The sequence below is a fragment of the Schizosaccharomyces pombe genome, assembly GCF_000002945.2.
Source record: "Schizosaccharomyces pombe strain 972h- genome assembly, chromosome: I".
Taxonomy (NCBI): Eukaryota; Fungi; Ascomycota; class Schizosaccharomycetes; order Schizosaccharomycetales; family Schizosaccharomycetaceae; genus Schizosaccharomyces; species Schizosaccharomyces pombe.
The window spans coordinates 966,087-981,361 of NC_003424.3; the positions used below are offsets into that span (position 1 = coordinate 966,087).

At 35.5% G+C, this 15,275-nt stretch overlaps 8 protein-coding genes and 7 long non-coding RNA genes across 15 annotated transcripts; 7 read left to right on the forward strand and 8 right to left on the reverse strand.

Moving 5' to 3' along the window:
- The first annotated feature begins 49 nt into the window (after nt 1-49).
- Nucleotides 50-1,505, forward strand: hem13 (coproporphyrinogen III oxidase). The gene has a single exon (NM_001018547.3). The coding sequence runs from the start codon at nt 344-346 to the stop codon at nt 1,280-1,282; it is 939 nt and encodes a 312-aa protein (NP_593150.1). The 5' UTR covers nt 50-343; the 3' UTR covers nt 1,283-1,505.
- Nucleotides 1,497-2,168, reverse strand: SPOM_SPAC222.17 (uncharacterized protein). Its single transcript, NM_001355995.2, has 2 exons — nt 1,944-2,168; nt 1,497-1,872 (listed from the first exon to the last, which is right to left on the reverse strand). Exons 1-2 carry the CDS (start codon nt 2,117-2,119, stop codon nt 1,779-1,781), a joined length of 270 nt encoding a protein of 89 aa, NP_001343067.1. The 5' UTR covers nt 2,120-2,168; the 3' UTR covers nt 1,497-1,778.
- Nucleotides 1,665-2,386, forward strand: SPOM_SPNCRNA.2427. The gene has a single exon (NR_191795.1). It is a non-coding gene; the product is annotated as a non-coding RNA (long non-coding RNA).
- Nucleotides 2,387-2,420: 34 nt separating this feature from the next.
- atp2 (F1-FO ATP synthase beta subunit Atp2) lies at nt 2,421-4,314 on the reverse strand. Its single transcript, NM_001018548.3, has one exon. It carries the CDS (start codon nt 4,272-4,274, stop codon nt 2,697-2,699), a length of 1,578 nt encoding a protein of 525 aa, NP_593151.1. The 5' UTR covers nt 4,275-4,314; the 3' UTR covers nt 2,421-2,696.
- A 474-nt stretch (nt 4,315-4,788) lies between these two features.
- On the reverse strand, nt 4,789-7,392 carry SPOM_SPAC222.13C (6-phosphofructo-2-kinase). Its single transcript, NM_001018549.3, has 4 exons — nt 6,671-7,392; nt 6,234-6,558; nt 5,361-6,182; nt 4,789-5,318 (listed from the first exon to the last, which is right to left on the reverse strand). The coding sequence occupies exons 1-4, from the start codon at nt 7,153-7,155 to the stop codon at nt 5,172-5,174; spliced, it is 1,779 nt and encodes a 592-aa protein (NP_593152.1). The 5' UTR covers nt 7,156-7,392; the 3' UTR covers nt 4,789-5,171.
- On the forward strand, nt 6,591-7,908 carry SPOM_SPNCRNA.701. The gene has a single exon (NR_151070.1). It is a non-coding gene; the product is annotated as a non-coding RNA (long non-coding RNA).
- sey1 (GTP-binding protein Sey1) lies at nt 7,757-10,652 on the reverse strand. The gene is made up of 4 exons (NM_001018550.3): nt 10,491-10,652; nt 10,303-10,377; nt 10,159-10,244; nt 7,757-10,051 (listed from the first exon to the last, which is right to left on the reverse strand). Exons 1-4 carry the CDS (start codon nt 10,645-10,647, stop codon nt 8,081-8,083), a joined length of 2,289 nt encoding a protein of 762 aa, NP_593153.1. The 5' UTR covers nt 10,648-10,652; the 3' UTR covers nt 7,757-8,080.
- SPOM_SPNCRNA.2428 lies at nt 10,449-10,699 on the forward strand. Its single transcript, NR_191796.1, has one exon. It is a non-coding gene; the product is annotated as a non-coding RNA (long non-coding RNA).
- A 289-nt stretch (nt 10,700-10,988) lies between these two features.
- Nucleotides 10,989-11,482, reverse strand: prl50. The gene has a single exon (NR_150877.1). It is a non-coding gene; the product is annotated as a non-coding RNA, poly(A)-bearing (long non-coding RNA).
- A 140-nt stretch (nt 11,483-11,622) lies between these two features.
- On the forward strand, nt 11,623-12,551 carry meu13 (homologous-pairing protein 2; the record flags this gene model as incomplete). The annotated part of the gene is made up of 5 exons (NM_001018551.1): nt 11,623-11,671; nt 11,718-11,771; nt 11,819-11,920; nt 11,963-12,103; nt 12,247-12,551. 5 exons carry the CDS (start codon nt 11,623-11,625, stop codon nt 12,549-12,551), a joined length of 651 nt encoding a protein of 216 aa, NP_001018191.1.
- Nucleotides 12,192-12,488, reverse strand: SPOM_SPNCRNA.2429. Its single transcript, NR_191797.1, has one exon. It is a non-coding gene; the product is annotated as a non-coding RNA (long non-coding RNA).
- A 41-nt stretch (nt 12,552-12,592) lies between the features above and the next one.
- SPOM_SPNCRNA.2430 lies at nt 12,593-13,291 on the reverse strand. The gene has a single exon (NR_191798.1). It is a non-coding gene; the product is annotated as a non-coding RNA (long non-coding RNA).
- Nucleotides 12,703-13,557, forward strand: SPOM_SPAC222.18 (Srp1 family splicing factor). Its single transcript, NM_001355996.2, has 3 exons — nt 12,703-12,935; nt 13,034-13,090; nt 13,129-13,557. The coding sequence occupies exons 1-3, from the start codon at nt 12,817-12,819 to the stop codon at nt 13,286-13,288; spliced, it is 336 nt and encodes a 111-aa protein (NP_001343068.1). The 5' UTR covers nt 12,703-12,816; the 3' UTR covers nt 13,289-13,557.
- csn3 (COP9/signalosome complex subunit Csn3) lies at nt 13,396-15,044 on the reverse strand. Its single transcript, NM_001018552.4, has 7 exons — nt 14,858-15,044; nt 14,760-14,812; nt 14,542-14,688; nt 14,348-14,446; nt 14,203-14,292; nt 14,007-14,153; nt 13,396-13,940 (listed from the first exon to the last, which is right to left on the reverse strand). Exons 1-7 carry the CDS (start codon nt 14,988-14,990, stop codon nt 13,593-13,595), a joined length of 1,017 nt encoding a protein of 338 aa, NP_593155.3. The 5' UTR covers nt 14,991-15,044; the 3' UTR covers nt 13,396-13,592.
- SPOM_SPNCRNA.2431 lies at nt 14,507-15,137 on the forward strand. The gene has a single exon (NR_191799.1). It is a non-coding gene; the product is annotated as a non-coding RNA (long non-coding RNA).
- The last annotated feature ends 138 nt before the right edge of the window (nt 15,138-15,275 follow it).

Sequence of the window (15,275 nt, forward strand, 5' to 3'; positions counted from 1 at the left end):
CAGTAACGAAACACTCAGATCGTGGAATCCGGATTGTGTTCTTAACCTTACGAGAAAAACGAGCCATTACGGTCGTGACTGTCCAGAAATCGTTCGATTTTTAAATATCTGAATTTAGTCTATTTTTTGATATAAATCCCCCTAATCCCATTCGCTGCTGGCACAGTGTTTTTGTGAAAACAAAACAACCAAGTTGTAAATTTAATTCGCAAGTTGAACAGTGTTTTGATTCTTCACTTGTGTTAATACCAATTCATCCAATCGGTTGTATCATATCTTAAATACCATTTTGGTTACTTTTTTTTTTGGACATTTTGAGCAAATCCGTAAAGTAAATAAAAAGATGTCTGACATTACCGTTGAGCCTATTGGCAAGCAGATGGAGAAGCTTATTCTCGATGTTCAGCAAGAAATTGTTGCTGGTCTCGAAGCTGTCGATGGACAAAAATTCTTCCAAGACAAGTGGACCAAGGGAGAAGGTGGTTATGGTATCAGTTGTGTTATTCAAGATGGCAACGTTTTTGAAAAGGGTGGTGTCAACACAAGTATTGTTCAAGGAAAATTGAATCAAGACGCTGTCCAAAGAATGCGTGCTAATCATGAAGGTATTGATCGTACTGCCAAAGAGCTTCCATTCTTTGCTGCTGGTATCAGTATGGTTATTCACCCTCGCAACCCCATGGCCCCTACTACTCACTTGAACTATCGTTACTTTGAACTTGTAAACAGTGATGGTAAGAAGATTTGGTGGTTTGGTGGTGGAGCCGATTTGACTCCTAGCATTCTCTTTGAAGAAGATGGCAAGCATTTCCACAAATTGCATAAAGAAGCTTGCGATCGCCATGACCCCACTTTCTATCCTCGCTTCAAGAAATGGGCTGATGAATACTTCCTCATCAAGCACAGAAAGGAGACTCGTGGCATTGGCGGTATTTTCTTTGATGATCTTTCTGAGAAAGATCCTCAAGAGTTATTTGCTTTCGTCAAGGATTGTGCCCATACCTTCCTTCCTGCCTATGTCCCTATTATGGAAAAGAGAAAGAACATGGAATTCACTGAAGATGATAAGGAATTCCAACTCATTCGTCGTGGATACTATGCCGAGTTTAACGTTATGTATGACAGAGGTACTTGGTTTGGTCTTCAAGCTCCTGAACCCCGTGTTGAATCTATTCTTATGACCCTTCCATTACATGCTTCCTGGCGTTACAAGTATGAGCCTAAACAAGAGCGTCACAAGGCTCTCCTTAAAGTAACGCATACCCCTATTGAATGGTGCTAGAAAGATTCACAAAAATGACTTTTACTTCAGCATTTAATGAACATCACAATTTTTGGTAATAGCTTTATTCTTTCGTTTGTTTTTAAACTATGCCATGTTACACTAACTCATGTTAAATTTTCTATCATGCCTTTTTTGCTCTTCATTATTTGGAATTCTTAACTGTTTGAATTTGCGATTTTGAATCCCTTTTCTAAGCTAATGAAACAATATTTTACCCTTTAAAAATCCGTATCTTTTATTGAGTAGTGTTTTATAAAGAGTTTTAAAGTAAAGTACAGTACCTATTTGGCTTGAGATCTAATTTCACAATATAAATTTCAACTGATCTGCACTTTCATTAACTTAATTTCAATGTATTTTTCTTTAAAATAATACGAATAAAAAAAAAGAAGATGAAGGTAAAATGTGTGTGTCTTGTCTTTATGATAAAACGACGTCGATCCCCAACGGATTGAGATAGACAAGTCATAAAACGTTAGCATCGGTACAAATTTTACAGTCGCTCTTTTCTTTCATTTGTATCTAATTCCCTTTTACACTCAAATACAGTGGGCCGATTGGGATCTGCTGATAAAGTGCAAATGAACCTGTTGGTTAATATCAAACTCACAGTAAGTGTATATAGGATAATAATCTAACAATCTCCCATCTTACGTACCCTAAAGATTGCATAGTAGCAAACAATTTTGTCTCCGCTGCAGCCAATTCAATGCAGGAGATATCCCCTGACTCCGTTTGTTGGCAAACTCGTTCAGTTTGATTGTTTAGACTTTCAAAGAAGACCTTCTGTTCTTTGGTTGAATCCTTCAAAAATTCTTGTACTTTTTCTTCCATTATGCTCTTTCAGAGGAAGATTCAGTCGTACTGCTATATCTAATAAGTTGAAGTCAGGCTAACGCTGTTTAAGAGCTGCATGTCATGAGTATTGCTGAGTAACTTTAACACGCTTGTAGACAGATATCAAAACTCACAAATGGCCCGTAGTTTAGCAACAACATCAAATGTTGTTCTGTTCTTACAATTTCTTACGATTTTGTTACTAACGTTGAGACTTTAGTCAATCATCAACTCGCTGTGCTTTTAAATTTGCTATCACAGATAGATGCGTTGCTTACTATACATTAATGCATACAAATCTTTTTACATAATAAAATCATTGAAATAAGTATTTATTCAACAAACACTATATAACAATGAAAATAACGTAGAAATTCGCTGCTGAAAAGAGAAAGGGAGGATAATTGTAGAATCAAAAGAAACTAGATATCTGTTGTAAAAGATAGTAAATCATCAGACATTAATAAATCTTGACCAAGCGGTAAGCAAATAACCGCTGAAGAGAATTTCTGGCTTGAACAAGATTGATGACAAGTTTTGTGCAAAAAACATCAAAAAGTCTTAGCAAATTGATTTATGCAGCCAATTCTTGTGCAATCTTCTCAGCCTTCTTAACAGCGTCGTCAATGCTACCAACCATATAGAAAGCAGATTCAGGTAATGAATCGTGCTTGCCTTCAAGAATTTCCTTAAAAGAGCGGATAGTATCTTTCAAGGAAACAAGGCGTCCTTCAATACCAGTAAACACTTCGGCAACTGCAAATGGTTGGGACAAGAAACGTTGTACCTTACGAGCACGCTCAACTGTCAATTTATCAGCTTCAGACAATTCATCCATACCAAGAATGGCAATGATATCTTGTAGTGATTTGTATTCTTGAAGCATTTGTTGAACAGAACCTGCAAGGTTATAGTGCTCCTCACCAAGAATACGAGGATCCATCATACGAGACTTGGAGTCAAGAGGATCGACAGCAGGATAAATACCCAACTCGGAAATACTACGAGATAACACAGTAGTAGCGTCCAAATGGGCAAAGGTAGTGGCAGGAGCAGGATCAGTTAAATCGTCAGCTGGAACATAGACAGCTTGGACTGAGGTAATAGAACCTTTCTTAGTAGTGGTAATACGTTCTTGCATAGCACCCATATCAGTGGCTAACGTGGGTTGGTAACCGACGGCAGAGGGAATACGACCAAGCAAAGCTGATACTTCAGAACCTGCTTGAGTAAAACGGAAAATGTTATCAATGAAAAGCAAAACGTCTTGTCCTTCAATATCGCGGAAATATTCAGCAACAGTCAAACCAGTGAGAGCAACACGTGCACGAGCACCTGGAGGCTCATTCATTTGACCAAAGACAAGAGCAGCCTTAGACTCGCCTTCTAATTTAATGACACCGGTTTCTTGCATTTCCCGGTATAAATCGTTACCCTCACGGGTACGTTCACCGACACCAGTAAAGACAGAGTAACCACCATGAGCTTTGGCAATGTTGTTAATCAATTCCTGGATAAAAACTGTTTTACCAACACCTGCACCACCGAATAGACCAATCTTACCACCACGAGCATATGGGGCAAGCAAATCTACAACTTTAATACCGGTCTCCAAGATTTCTGGGGTTGTTGATTGTTCTTCGAAAGAAGGAGCATCAGCGTGGATTGGGGAGTATTTAACGGCTTTAATGGGACCGCGTTCATCTACGGGTTCACCAATAACGTTCATAATACGGCCTAATGTACCCGGGCCAACAGGAATGCTGATGGGTGACCCAGTATCGATAACGGCTGTTCCACGAACAAGACCCTCAGTACCATCCATAGCAATAGTACGAACAGTATTTTCACCGACGTGTTGGGCTACTTCCAAAACAAGGCGTTTGTTATCGGGAAGCTTAACTTCCAAAGCGTTCAAAATGCTAGGTAATGAATCGGCATCTTCAAACTGACAATCGACAACTGCACCAATAACTTGTTTAATCGATCCTTTATTATGTTTTGCTGCTTCCGTCGAAGCATATCTTATAGTGTTAAATTTAGCGGTATTCAACCATGACTTCCGAGGTAACTTATAACTAGTCTTTACAAAAGACTGTTTTGTTGCCAAAGAAAACCGGCGGATCCCGCTCAGGGCCTGTTTCTTTAGCATTTTGATTGCGGTTGGTATATCCGATCGTATGCAAAGGGTTGGTTAGGTTGGCTACGTAGAAAAGGACTATGGAATGATTCCCACTTTTTTGAGTATACATTAAAATTAGTTGCACAAAAAGATAAAATTTAAATAAGATGAAAAGTGTTTTTATTTCTGCAAAAACTTGGTATTACTGTTCTGTTATGATATTTCGTTTTGTCCATACAGCTAGCTAGGTTCGAAGAAAAGTGCTGGCAGAATGGAGCTAGGGCATTGGAGTAAGTTATATATAATTCAAAATTTATACTTAAATTTCCTTTTAAGTATAAATTCAAGAAAGTCTTTAGTATTCAAATTATGCTATTCTTAGAATTCCATCTATATACCAACTGAAATATTCAAATTGGGTTTCATAATTCGTATTATTTAGATATTCAACTTACAAGAAAACTAATAGCAACGAAACAACTCTCTTTCTAATTCGTGCATATTTTTTTAAATACTACGTGGATGAGCAATCGCGAATTTGATTGTCAGAGATGATGAAATAGTTCAAATATCGTTGGGAAAATACCTTCTGAATTGCTTTTTAATTTATGTATATTATATACGTTACAATGTAGACTGTATTGTACTGTTCATCGAAACATAAAGGTCTCATAAATTTGAGTCACGCCTATGCGGTATTGAGGTTCAGTAGATCAATTGTAATAATAAAATATATTGGCACGTAAATTAAAATAGTGGCTCTTTGTACAATTGTATTTGAGAGGGTTCGATCTCGTTATGTAGGGAAGTCATTTATGAGATAACATTTATTAATTTCATCGCAGTGAGTTTAAGTGAAGAGGTCACCAGTAGAGGCAAAGTCATATGAATGTAGGGATAAGAAGTAATTAAAAGAGAGAAAAAAAATTAAGTCCTTTTTCTAAGGTCAAACATAGGATCTTTGATAAACTGTCGATTGGCTGCGTCGTAACGGTAAGCCATACATGTAGTACCATAACGATCCGACTCAATACAGAATAGAGTGTGTAAAGGTAAGCCGACATCAATGATATCCTAAATTTGTTAACATAATTAATATTCTTGTCAAACACTTACCTCTGGGTGATAGTTAAGAAAATAGGTCATAAGGATATTTGAAACGATTCGATGGGAAACAACCAATATGTTTCCACTGCTTCTTTCAATTTCGACGATCAAGGGCTGAAGGCGATGGATTACATCCAAATAACTTTCTCCTCCTTGACCAGAAAATCTGTATGCATAGTCCTTCCTTTTAATAACGTCAAATTCATCTGGGTACTTTTCAGAGAATTCGCGTAATGTTAAGCCCTCTCTACTCCCCAAGTTAAGATCGTTTAGAAGTCGTATTTTCTTCACATTGTAACTATCCGGATTAAAAAATTCTATGGTTTCAATTGCACGCTTTCGTACAGAACTCCAAACATTGAAACTGCTTGCTTCTGATAGGGAAAAACGTTTGTTTGTACTCGCTAAATCATTTGTATATCTCAATTGCCATAAGACTCTTTGGCGGTCCATAAAGTTAGCCAAATCTTGAGCATATTGTTTACCTATCGGCGTCAAACTGGCATCACCTCCGATTCTTCCGGCAACTGTATCCAAAGATTCACCTGGCCGAGTTAACCAAATTTGCCTTTTCTGAATATTTAAATTAAGCATAAAGTATACTGCTTGTCCAGCTAAAAACCCTTCAATATTATGAGTGACAACTTTGATACCCACATTTATCACTTTAACATATTGTAAAAACGGCAGCTGCTCGTCTCTTTCATCGAGGGGCTCATAGTATTTTTTGTATAGATCCACTCTTTCCCTTAAATCCTTTAAAGCACTTTCAGTATCATAACCTTCGTAATCTGGACCCTTAATTTTTAATTTGATGTTTTCTTCAAAAAGCTGATAAAAAGGTTAGTATTTTTTCAATTGAATAAGCAAACATGTACATACAATATCATCTGTACACAAACTTTCCAGAAACATTATTCCAATATCAGCTTCCTTAGAAATACGGTCATATAAATGTTTTCTACGTTCATGAGTAGAATTGGTGGCATCTAAAATGCCAATTACACCATTCTCATGAATCATCCAATGAAGCAAGTCTTCAAGAGTTTCTAGCGCTACATTCTCACGAAATTTGAATGTCTCTTCATTTTTAATGTCAAAGAAATCTGCCGACATGCTATATGTCGAGGCACCCTCTTCACGACGTTTGTCACCGACGCTGAAAAAGCGGCAGTTGTATTTTAACCAGTTGTAATATCTTGATAGTCTAAACCAAGTTAGATAATGTACGAAAAGTGCAGAAATTATTCCACGCGGTGAAAGAAATTAAACATCATTTTAACTTTCACGCAGAATAGCTAAAGTGATATGTGACTTACTTAGAACCAATGTATGATTTTCCAGTAGCAGGGATTCCGACAAGTATAATAATCAGTTTTTCTCTAATACCGTAAGATGCATTATTAGAATCATTTTCAGTTCGTTTAGAGACTGTTAACCCAGGAATATCAATAGTTGATTCCTGACGCACCGGAAATCTACCTGGACGTCTCAGCCGATTTTTCCTATGCTTTCCTAACTTTCCTTCGTCCTTCAGCTTCATCCACTGGGGGGTTGGTTTAGGAACTTCCATTTTCTCTACATCATTAGCGGGACTATTCCTATCTGGCGTTAATTCTTCCCTTTTGAAGATACTATCATCTACAAATGAAGTCTCTTCTGTATAATCGCCAAGTTTCATATGTGGTTCCTTTGACGGATAATTCTGCTTAGCATCATCGTCAGTATCGTTGTTGGGTTTAGTAGCCTCATAACCAGTTCCTTTGGTAAATTCCTCAGTACGGGCGGAACCTGTATTAGACATTGCAAAGAATCTCACGTTTAATCTTTGCAGAAATTTCTCTAGATGAGTTTTATGACTGAACGAAAATTGGCAGAGCCAAAATGAATGGTGAATTCCCAATCCTTCTTATTGACTGTTAACTCAAAAGGGTTGACTAATGATAATGACTATTCAATTCTTCAATGCTAATAGTTTCCTTTAAATTCAAGTAACCTAGCAAATACACACTCACTTCTAGGCGTGGTGGTACATTGATCTGACGAGAATGAAATCATCGTCAGAATGAAGTCCTTACAGAAAATTTCTAACACCAACATCACAATTCATGGTTGCTGATATGGTTGAAACTAATTCATAGTTGACTGTGTTCTAGAAATTCGACTTGGTTTTCTTGTACAGACATTCAGTATATCTTCGGCCAACTTTATTCACTAATAAATGCTATCTTCGAAAAAAAATCATTCTTAAACAGTCTCATTACATGCACTATCGTAACTGCAGATTTTTTCACTGTAAACGATTGCCTAAAAAATGCAGTTAAATTATAAAATTCAAATGCTTGGTATAGGTTGAAGAATAACAATGCATTTATTGCAGCAATGGAAATTGCAATAAAACCAATTATGTGTTACTATACATTACTAAGATTATTCAGGATATGTACATGATCAAGCTGTAAAACCATTTTTCATTAAGTATAGAGATTGAGCATACACCAAAGTGGTAAGGCTACCTAGAACTGAAATAAACGATACAATTGTTCCAGGACAGTGACTTTTTACAGCAACTGAAAAGGAAGCAATAGTAAAATATCAGGTTAATAGGTTCATCATTGCTCAAACATTAGTCTATCAATCAGACAGTAACTTAATAAAAAAATCCAGTGAGCGATTTATACAGGTGAATTTTAAATGCCACAATTTCGTTATTCTTTATAGCAGACGAATCATGAAAGCGCAGTTTTTTCTGCTTCGGCGTCATCGGCTGATGCAACTGGTGAACCGCTTTTCTCGGTCCTCTGCATAGCTCTTTGTTGAACTTGCTCTTGATAAGTATTAGAAAATCTATCTGTAGCTAAATCAACCAGATTGTTAGTGGCCCGTTCCAAAACCATCTTCGCAGGCCAAATTAAGCCAGAAATATATAAACCATAAACCACAGTACCTCCAAACATAAGGATCATAAAAACGAATGGATTGCGGAGAATAGCCATAAATTCATTCCAACCAAGGACTATTAGCAATACCCAAAAGTATGGGGGGATTCTGGTGGTTGTATTGATTACGGAACGTTTGCAGTCCATAAATATCAAATCCGCAGATCTCTTGAAATTAACAGATATGTCGGACACACGTCTACGATTTAGAATAGTAAAAAATGAAGCTGGCGAGGTATACTCTGGCTCCAAAGTCTTTATGTCAACGTTCAAGTCCGGATAATTGCCATCCGAAACTTTAATAGAGGCCAAAACGTTGATCAAGTCTAACGTTTTGGTTAAACTTTCCCGATAATCACGGTCAATCGTTCCCGACTTCTTCCACAATTTTGGCATCCCATCACTGTCATATCGAAATAGTTCTTCAAAATAAACTCGTAAACGCTGCTGTAGTAAAACCTCGCTCATTTCAGAATCAATTTTCTTTCTAAAAAACAGCCAACTGTTCTTTTTAAAATTGATAATATATTCTTCCGTTGTTTTAGTATCATCAATATCCACATAAAAAGGAACAATATTTTTTATTTTTTCAATAGTAGTATTTTGAGCAGCTAAGAATTCATTGAGAAGCGTATCCCAAACGTTATGAGAAAGTTTTTGGAAAGCGACCTCAACAGCTTCCGAAACTTCAAACTCGAACCCAGTAAACAACTCTTCCAACTTCTCTTTCAACTTTTCCTTACAAAGCGTTTCGGAATTTTGGGTTAACTCTTCCGATAATTTTAGAATAAATGGATCAACATCCCAGTGAACATGTGGTAAAGACAAAGATTCACCTTCCTCACGCATTTTGTTGACAAGTTCGTTAATTTTAATAGAAGATGATTCTTTAAAAGGCGTATCAGAGGGAAATTCATTTGAGGCGTCAAAAAATGATTTAATAAGCTCCTTGTGTAGAGCGTTCAACTGGGCTTGGAAAAATACATAAAGATGAGAATCTACCGAAGCAATAAGCTCCTGCTTTTTCTTTTGATAGATATGCACGTTGTATCTACTAGCCTGTCGATCATAAGCTTCGATAACAGTTTCAAACATGTTTAAGAGCTTGGTAGGAAGGTCCTTGCATAAATTACCGGGTAAAAACTCTTTTTGTAAAATAGTACAAGCAGTAGAAAAAGGTTCCATTACTTCAGTAATAATCTCATCGCAACGATATTGAGCAAGCAATTGCTGTTGTGTAGGTAAATCAAGGTCCTTGTTGTTTTCAATGGTGTCCCATATCTCACGAGTATAAAGAGAAAAACCATCAGCGGGGATTTTTTTATGATAACTCACATTAAATATGTAATCAGAATTATTGTTATCCACAAATCTTTCACGCAAACTATCAACAGCTTCACTGAAAGCATCAGAACATAAAATCTTATGTGGTAAACCAGTGAAGCCAACATCAAAAAAGTCATTAATTACGGAATTTTCGAATCCTTCTGGTTTCGAAAGGGATGCCCAAATGTTATTCAAATCGGTCATAATAGTATCTGCTAAATTTTCCATTGAAGTATTTCCCAAAAAATCCCGAATAACAAATTGAAGCAAGCACCTTTCTTTTTTGTTATGAAAAAGTTGTAAATTGACTTCTAGTACTGTTTTAAGTAATGCCATGTTTGAGCCTTGGTATAGACCAACCTGATTTTCCCACATATTAACGATAATTACTTCACTAGTTGAAATGGAAAATAAAGCTGATTTTCTTTCAAAATCCTAGGTTGGTTAGTAATGACTCCAAAAGAAAATATTGATCAATTATGAGTAAAGGAAATACTAATGTGTAACTAATAGTAACAAATTAGTTCGCATTAAAATCTTACCTGATCTTCACCGCGCTCTCTACCATCGGTGCCTTCTACATCCATTACAAGAATAGGCGAATTGTTTGCCTTCGACAACCAAATACCTAACAAAAATTAGCAGCAAGCTCAGATGTTTTAATTAAAAAGAAATAATAGATTTACCTTTAGTAGTTTGTTGCCTTTTGGAAGCATCCATTACTGAAAATGAAGTCCCAAATAAATTATTTAGCAATGTACCTAATCATAGAGTTAATCAAATTTGCTCAGTGAAAGCTTTAAGTATCCAATTTAAAAGGATGTTATAACATTGGTTGGATATAGAACTCTCAAGTTGATTTTAATCTACTTACTCTTGCCAGTAGATTGGGAACCCAAAACGGCAACAACATGATAGTTGAAACCAGCATCTAACAGTCCTACGCTTTGCATAAACTTTGGTAATTCATTGTTGAATTGTTTATGTTCATCCACAATTTGTGTGGAAACCCTATTGGAAGCAGTACTCATGTTTTGGTGTAAGCGGAAGACAAGTTAACAAACATATAAGGTAGTGTGATGTCGAGGATGTAATATATCCTGACAACATTTTCAGTATTCATTAACAAATATATAACTATTTAAGTTAAATTATTGTAAAAAGACAGGTTTTGCATAATTTTGTTTATATAAATATCATGAAACAGATGATACTTTTCCTATAGTAAACTAGCAATGGCATAACAACACTCGTTAGCTCTTCCTTTCTAATGTTTACTAAGTTACTCTGCGAATGTTCAGATGTTTGTCTGTTAGCTCCATATATTTTCTTGTTAAAATTATGATTTTTAAAGAAAGAAAATACCAAGGATTTAGTTGAAGAAAGGAATGTATTTTAAAGAGTCATTCGGCCATTGTTTTGAATCTTTTCACAATGGTCTTCAAAGACTTATCGCATTTACAGACAGGAAATTTGTGCTTTTCTAAAAAGGAAACAGATTTGTATGTTTACAGAGAACAGTACTTAATAATAGGTATTAGATGCAAAATCAAGAGTGTAGCTTAAACGTTTCTCAAAAGCGCTTCGTAGTATTCGACGATATCGGTTTCATTCAATTTGTGAAGTGTTTTTGACGTTGCCGAATATGCTAAAAAAGTACAAACATACTATAATATAGCCCTTCGCAAGGTTGGAAATTATTTAATTTAATAAAATTTCTAGCATAGCTTTAGGAATCGAATTCTTTGTACTAATGTCTCACTATCCTATGCAACCTTCTTTCATTGACACGATGCGCAATTCAACCCATCGTTATGAGTACTTTATATAGGTGCGTAAAATAGTTAAAATCCTTTCTCATGGATTTTCTTCCTTAGTTTAGCTAAGAACAAAGGAGAATGGCTTGGGGAAAACGCGTTGTCTCCGCCACGCGTAAATATTATATATAAATGTTTGATGCTACATCGCGCTTTTACTATTTTCCTCACACATCGCAATTGTAGCAAATGGCTAAGGCGAAAGAAGTAAAAGCGAAACCTATTAAAGGAGAGGAAGGTATAATATTGACAAAAGGCATTGGTATTCAGCTAATCAATCGCAGCTGAAAAACTTGTTTACGAGTATTTACGAAAAACGAATCGTCCCTATTCTGCAAGTAAGAACATACATTAAAAAAATCGAAGCTGACAATTTTGTTAAAAGCTGACGTTAGTGCTAATTTGAAAAATGTTGTCAGTAAACAGGTCGCGCAGAAAGCATTGGAGCAGCTACGCGACACTGGACTAATCCATGGGAAACTATATGGTACTGAAAAATTAGTTAAACAGATTACTAACGATTACTGAGGAAAACAAAGTGTGTTCGTTTGTCTTCAAGATGACTTGGCAGCTGCTACTCCTGAAGAATTGGCTGAAATGGAGAAGCAAATTCAAGAACTAAAAGATGAGGTTTCAGTTGTTAAAACTCTATACAAAGAGAAATGCATTGGTCAGTAAATAAATGCTATTCTTTAAAATGTAGAATGATACTTCACATAATATGCATGATTTAAAACAGATCAAAGTTTTATTGATGGTATCGTTCATTTGTTTTGAGCGTACACAGCACTTGTTTTATGCTAACTCTAAAAGAATTACAAGCTTTAAATAACTCACTCAGTCCAGCCGAAATTCGTGAAAAAATTCAGAGCATTGATAAAGAAATTGAAGAAACCAGCTCAAAACTCGAATCTCTTCGAAATGGTACCGTTAAACAAATTTCCAAGGAAGCAATGCAAAAGACTGATAAAAACTACGATTTTGCAAAAAAAGGATTCTCAAACAGAAAGAAAATGTTTTATGATTTATGGCATTTAATTACTGATTCCTTGGAAAACCCTAAGCAGTTATGGGAAAAACTGGGATTTGAAACGGAGGGACCAATTGACTTAAACTAAAAACTTAACTTTAAATTTAGCTGATCCCTTTTTAACATTTTAATCATTAAATTTATATAGCTCAAAGAAAAGTCATTATCCATAGTTAAATATAAATACCTTAGCAGACAACTGCTCTAATATGTGCTTGCATTGCTGCACAACATTACCTGTCCTCTTGCTATACTGTGTGGTTATGACTAGTGCTTCTTACGTCGTGATAGCTTTGATTTTTTGGTTAAAGTAGAAAGCCTAGTGAAAGCATTAGATTTTGCAATTTAAGCTAATGTCTAATGCACCATCAAATACGCCAACAGGGTTTAATTATAAACCTGGGCATACTTTGTATATTCGAAATTTCGGAACGGATATGAGAGCCCGGACACTAGGCCAGGCCTTTGAAAAGTAATTGTTATTGAATGACTGATTGTAGATTACAACTTTGGTTTTCAGTCAAGTGATCTCTATTTTTGTATCGCATCTGTTCTAATTGATGATAATAGATGGGGTAGAATAGTTCGGTGTGATATTCCCATTTCAAGTAACCCTCAAGCTCATCGGTATGCTTTATTAATTTGCAAATTATTAACACTTCTAGGTATGCTTTCGTGGAATTTGAAGAGCGAGAGAAAGCTGAGTTGGCGCACGAAAAAATGCGTAATGCCAAAATTGGAAACGATATTATTTTTGTAGAATGGGCGAAAAGTAGAGAAAGATATCACCGAGATGACAAAAGGAGATTAAGTAATTACGCCTGAAGAAGAGGGTTTACTACAAGAGTATGCAATATGCTAAGTTCGAGTGCAATTGACCACGAAAATAATGATCGATCGCTTTTTTAGATTTATGTTTTTTTTTATTCTTTAAAATTTTGCTTTCTATAATTAGATGAATCTGTAAGCTAAGTTTTAACTATCACTCCAACACCTGCATCGGTGAGCCATAGGTGTAAGAATTTCATTAATTGAATTTTAAGACTTGTTGAGAATTTGGTATATTTCCACAAACATTATTAATTTTATAACCACTTTTAGAGATTACTAAATGTAATTAATTTTGTAGCTACGCGTTGAGCTTTTTTGCCATTATTTTAGAATAAATAACGGACTTCAGTCGAATGGAAGCTTCAAAGTTTTTCGATGCTTCAATTAGTTGCTGACACAAATCAGAATGCATTTCTGGCGAAACATCATCCAAAGCATTGAAGGTCAAAAATATTTCTCCGTTTGCTACTGTAAAATTTGTTTTGTTGTCAAACTTCTGAATAATTTCTTTTGCAACATCTTGAGATATTGCCAGTTGTTTTGCGATGTATTCCAACTTTAAGGAAGAAAATGTTTTTCTCCATTTTTTAAGCCGGTGCATAGGATAAACCTCCAATGCAAAGAGAATAAAAGCCGTAGAATTGTCCTAATTCAAGATGGTTAGCATTCATCTTCATTTCGTAAATTTAAACTTTCATTCGCCTTAACCAACCTTTAAAAAACGCGACCAGTGCTCCTTAATAACAGTACGTAAAGTATTAACATCTTTAAGATAAGCATCTAAAAATTCTTCGTAAGGGACCATATGTCTTTTTAATGGTAAAACATTACTGGATGTAGCAGAATCCAACTGAAATTTCTGAATCGAAAGAATTAGTACTTGTGATTTTTCAAGGGAAAAAAGATACCTTTCCAGTTGTTATAATATATAACAGCAGAAAACTATAATAAGCCTCCTCATGGAAGGAGGTTAAAGTAGTGGTAGGAATATACAGGATCTAATTAACGCATTAGAAATGTATAGGTCATTTGAATCCAAAATAATTGACTTACAGAAAAATACCAAACTTTTGCAGAATCCAAGTCATTATTTCCCAGACAATGGTATGCTGCATACATGCAGTACTGCAATAAAATGGATCCAGGTATATGCTGAATTGGTTAGCGTCACCTCCACTTTGAAGTTATAAGAGAAAATATTCTGATATACTTGAAATTTCGAGTATTAAAGGTAATAGTACACTTACTTTTGATACTTCAAGATCATTAAAAGATTTAAGAGATGTAGCATATTGACCTTGTCTAAGTAACTCCTTTAAATAGCACACATGCATTACTGATATGGCAGGAGAATGGGCAGCATATTCGACCGATTGAAAAACTATGTTATATTTCTTTTTTAGTTAGCTTATTTCATTAAGCAAAAATAGCCGTCGAGAATGGGGCATCTCGAGTATTAACCTACCTCAGGGTGACTACCGTAGAACGCCTCTGCCAAAGAATTTACTGAGGCAATAACTAAACAAGTTAGATTTTAAAACGAGCTTGATCTAGTTAACATACTATACATGCTTAGCTGATTGCATTGTTCCACTGAATGTTGATGTACGAAATCTGTGAACTTCAATAGCAATGTTTCAGGATCCTCTAACGGATGAAATGGTAAAGTTCCTTGAAATTCCATATTGGCAACCATTCATGAATCATTTATGGATAAGACAAATACTCTCAAAAATCGTTTGTAATGTTTAGGTATATGAATTTCCTTCCTCTAATGATTTAATGATTACTACCGCGCTCGCTGTATTGTGATGGTATAATTTCACATTTTGGGTACTTACGACCATAAAGTTGTCGTGATGTTAATACAGCATTAGCTTTAAACTTTTCGTAATAAAAAGATTTTATCTATCCAGCGCATCATTCTATTCTATATAATAATCAGTCCCTAACGAATAGTAGCTTACAATTGCGTCCAAGA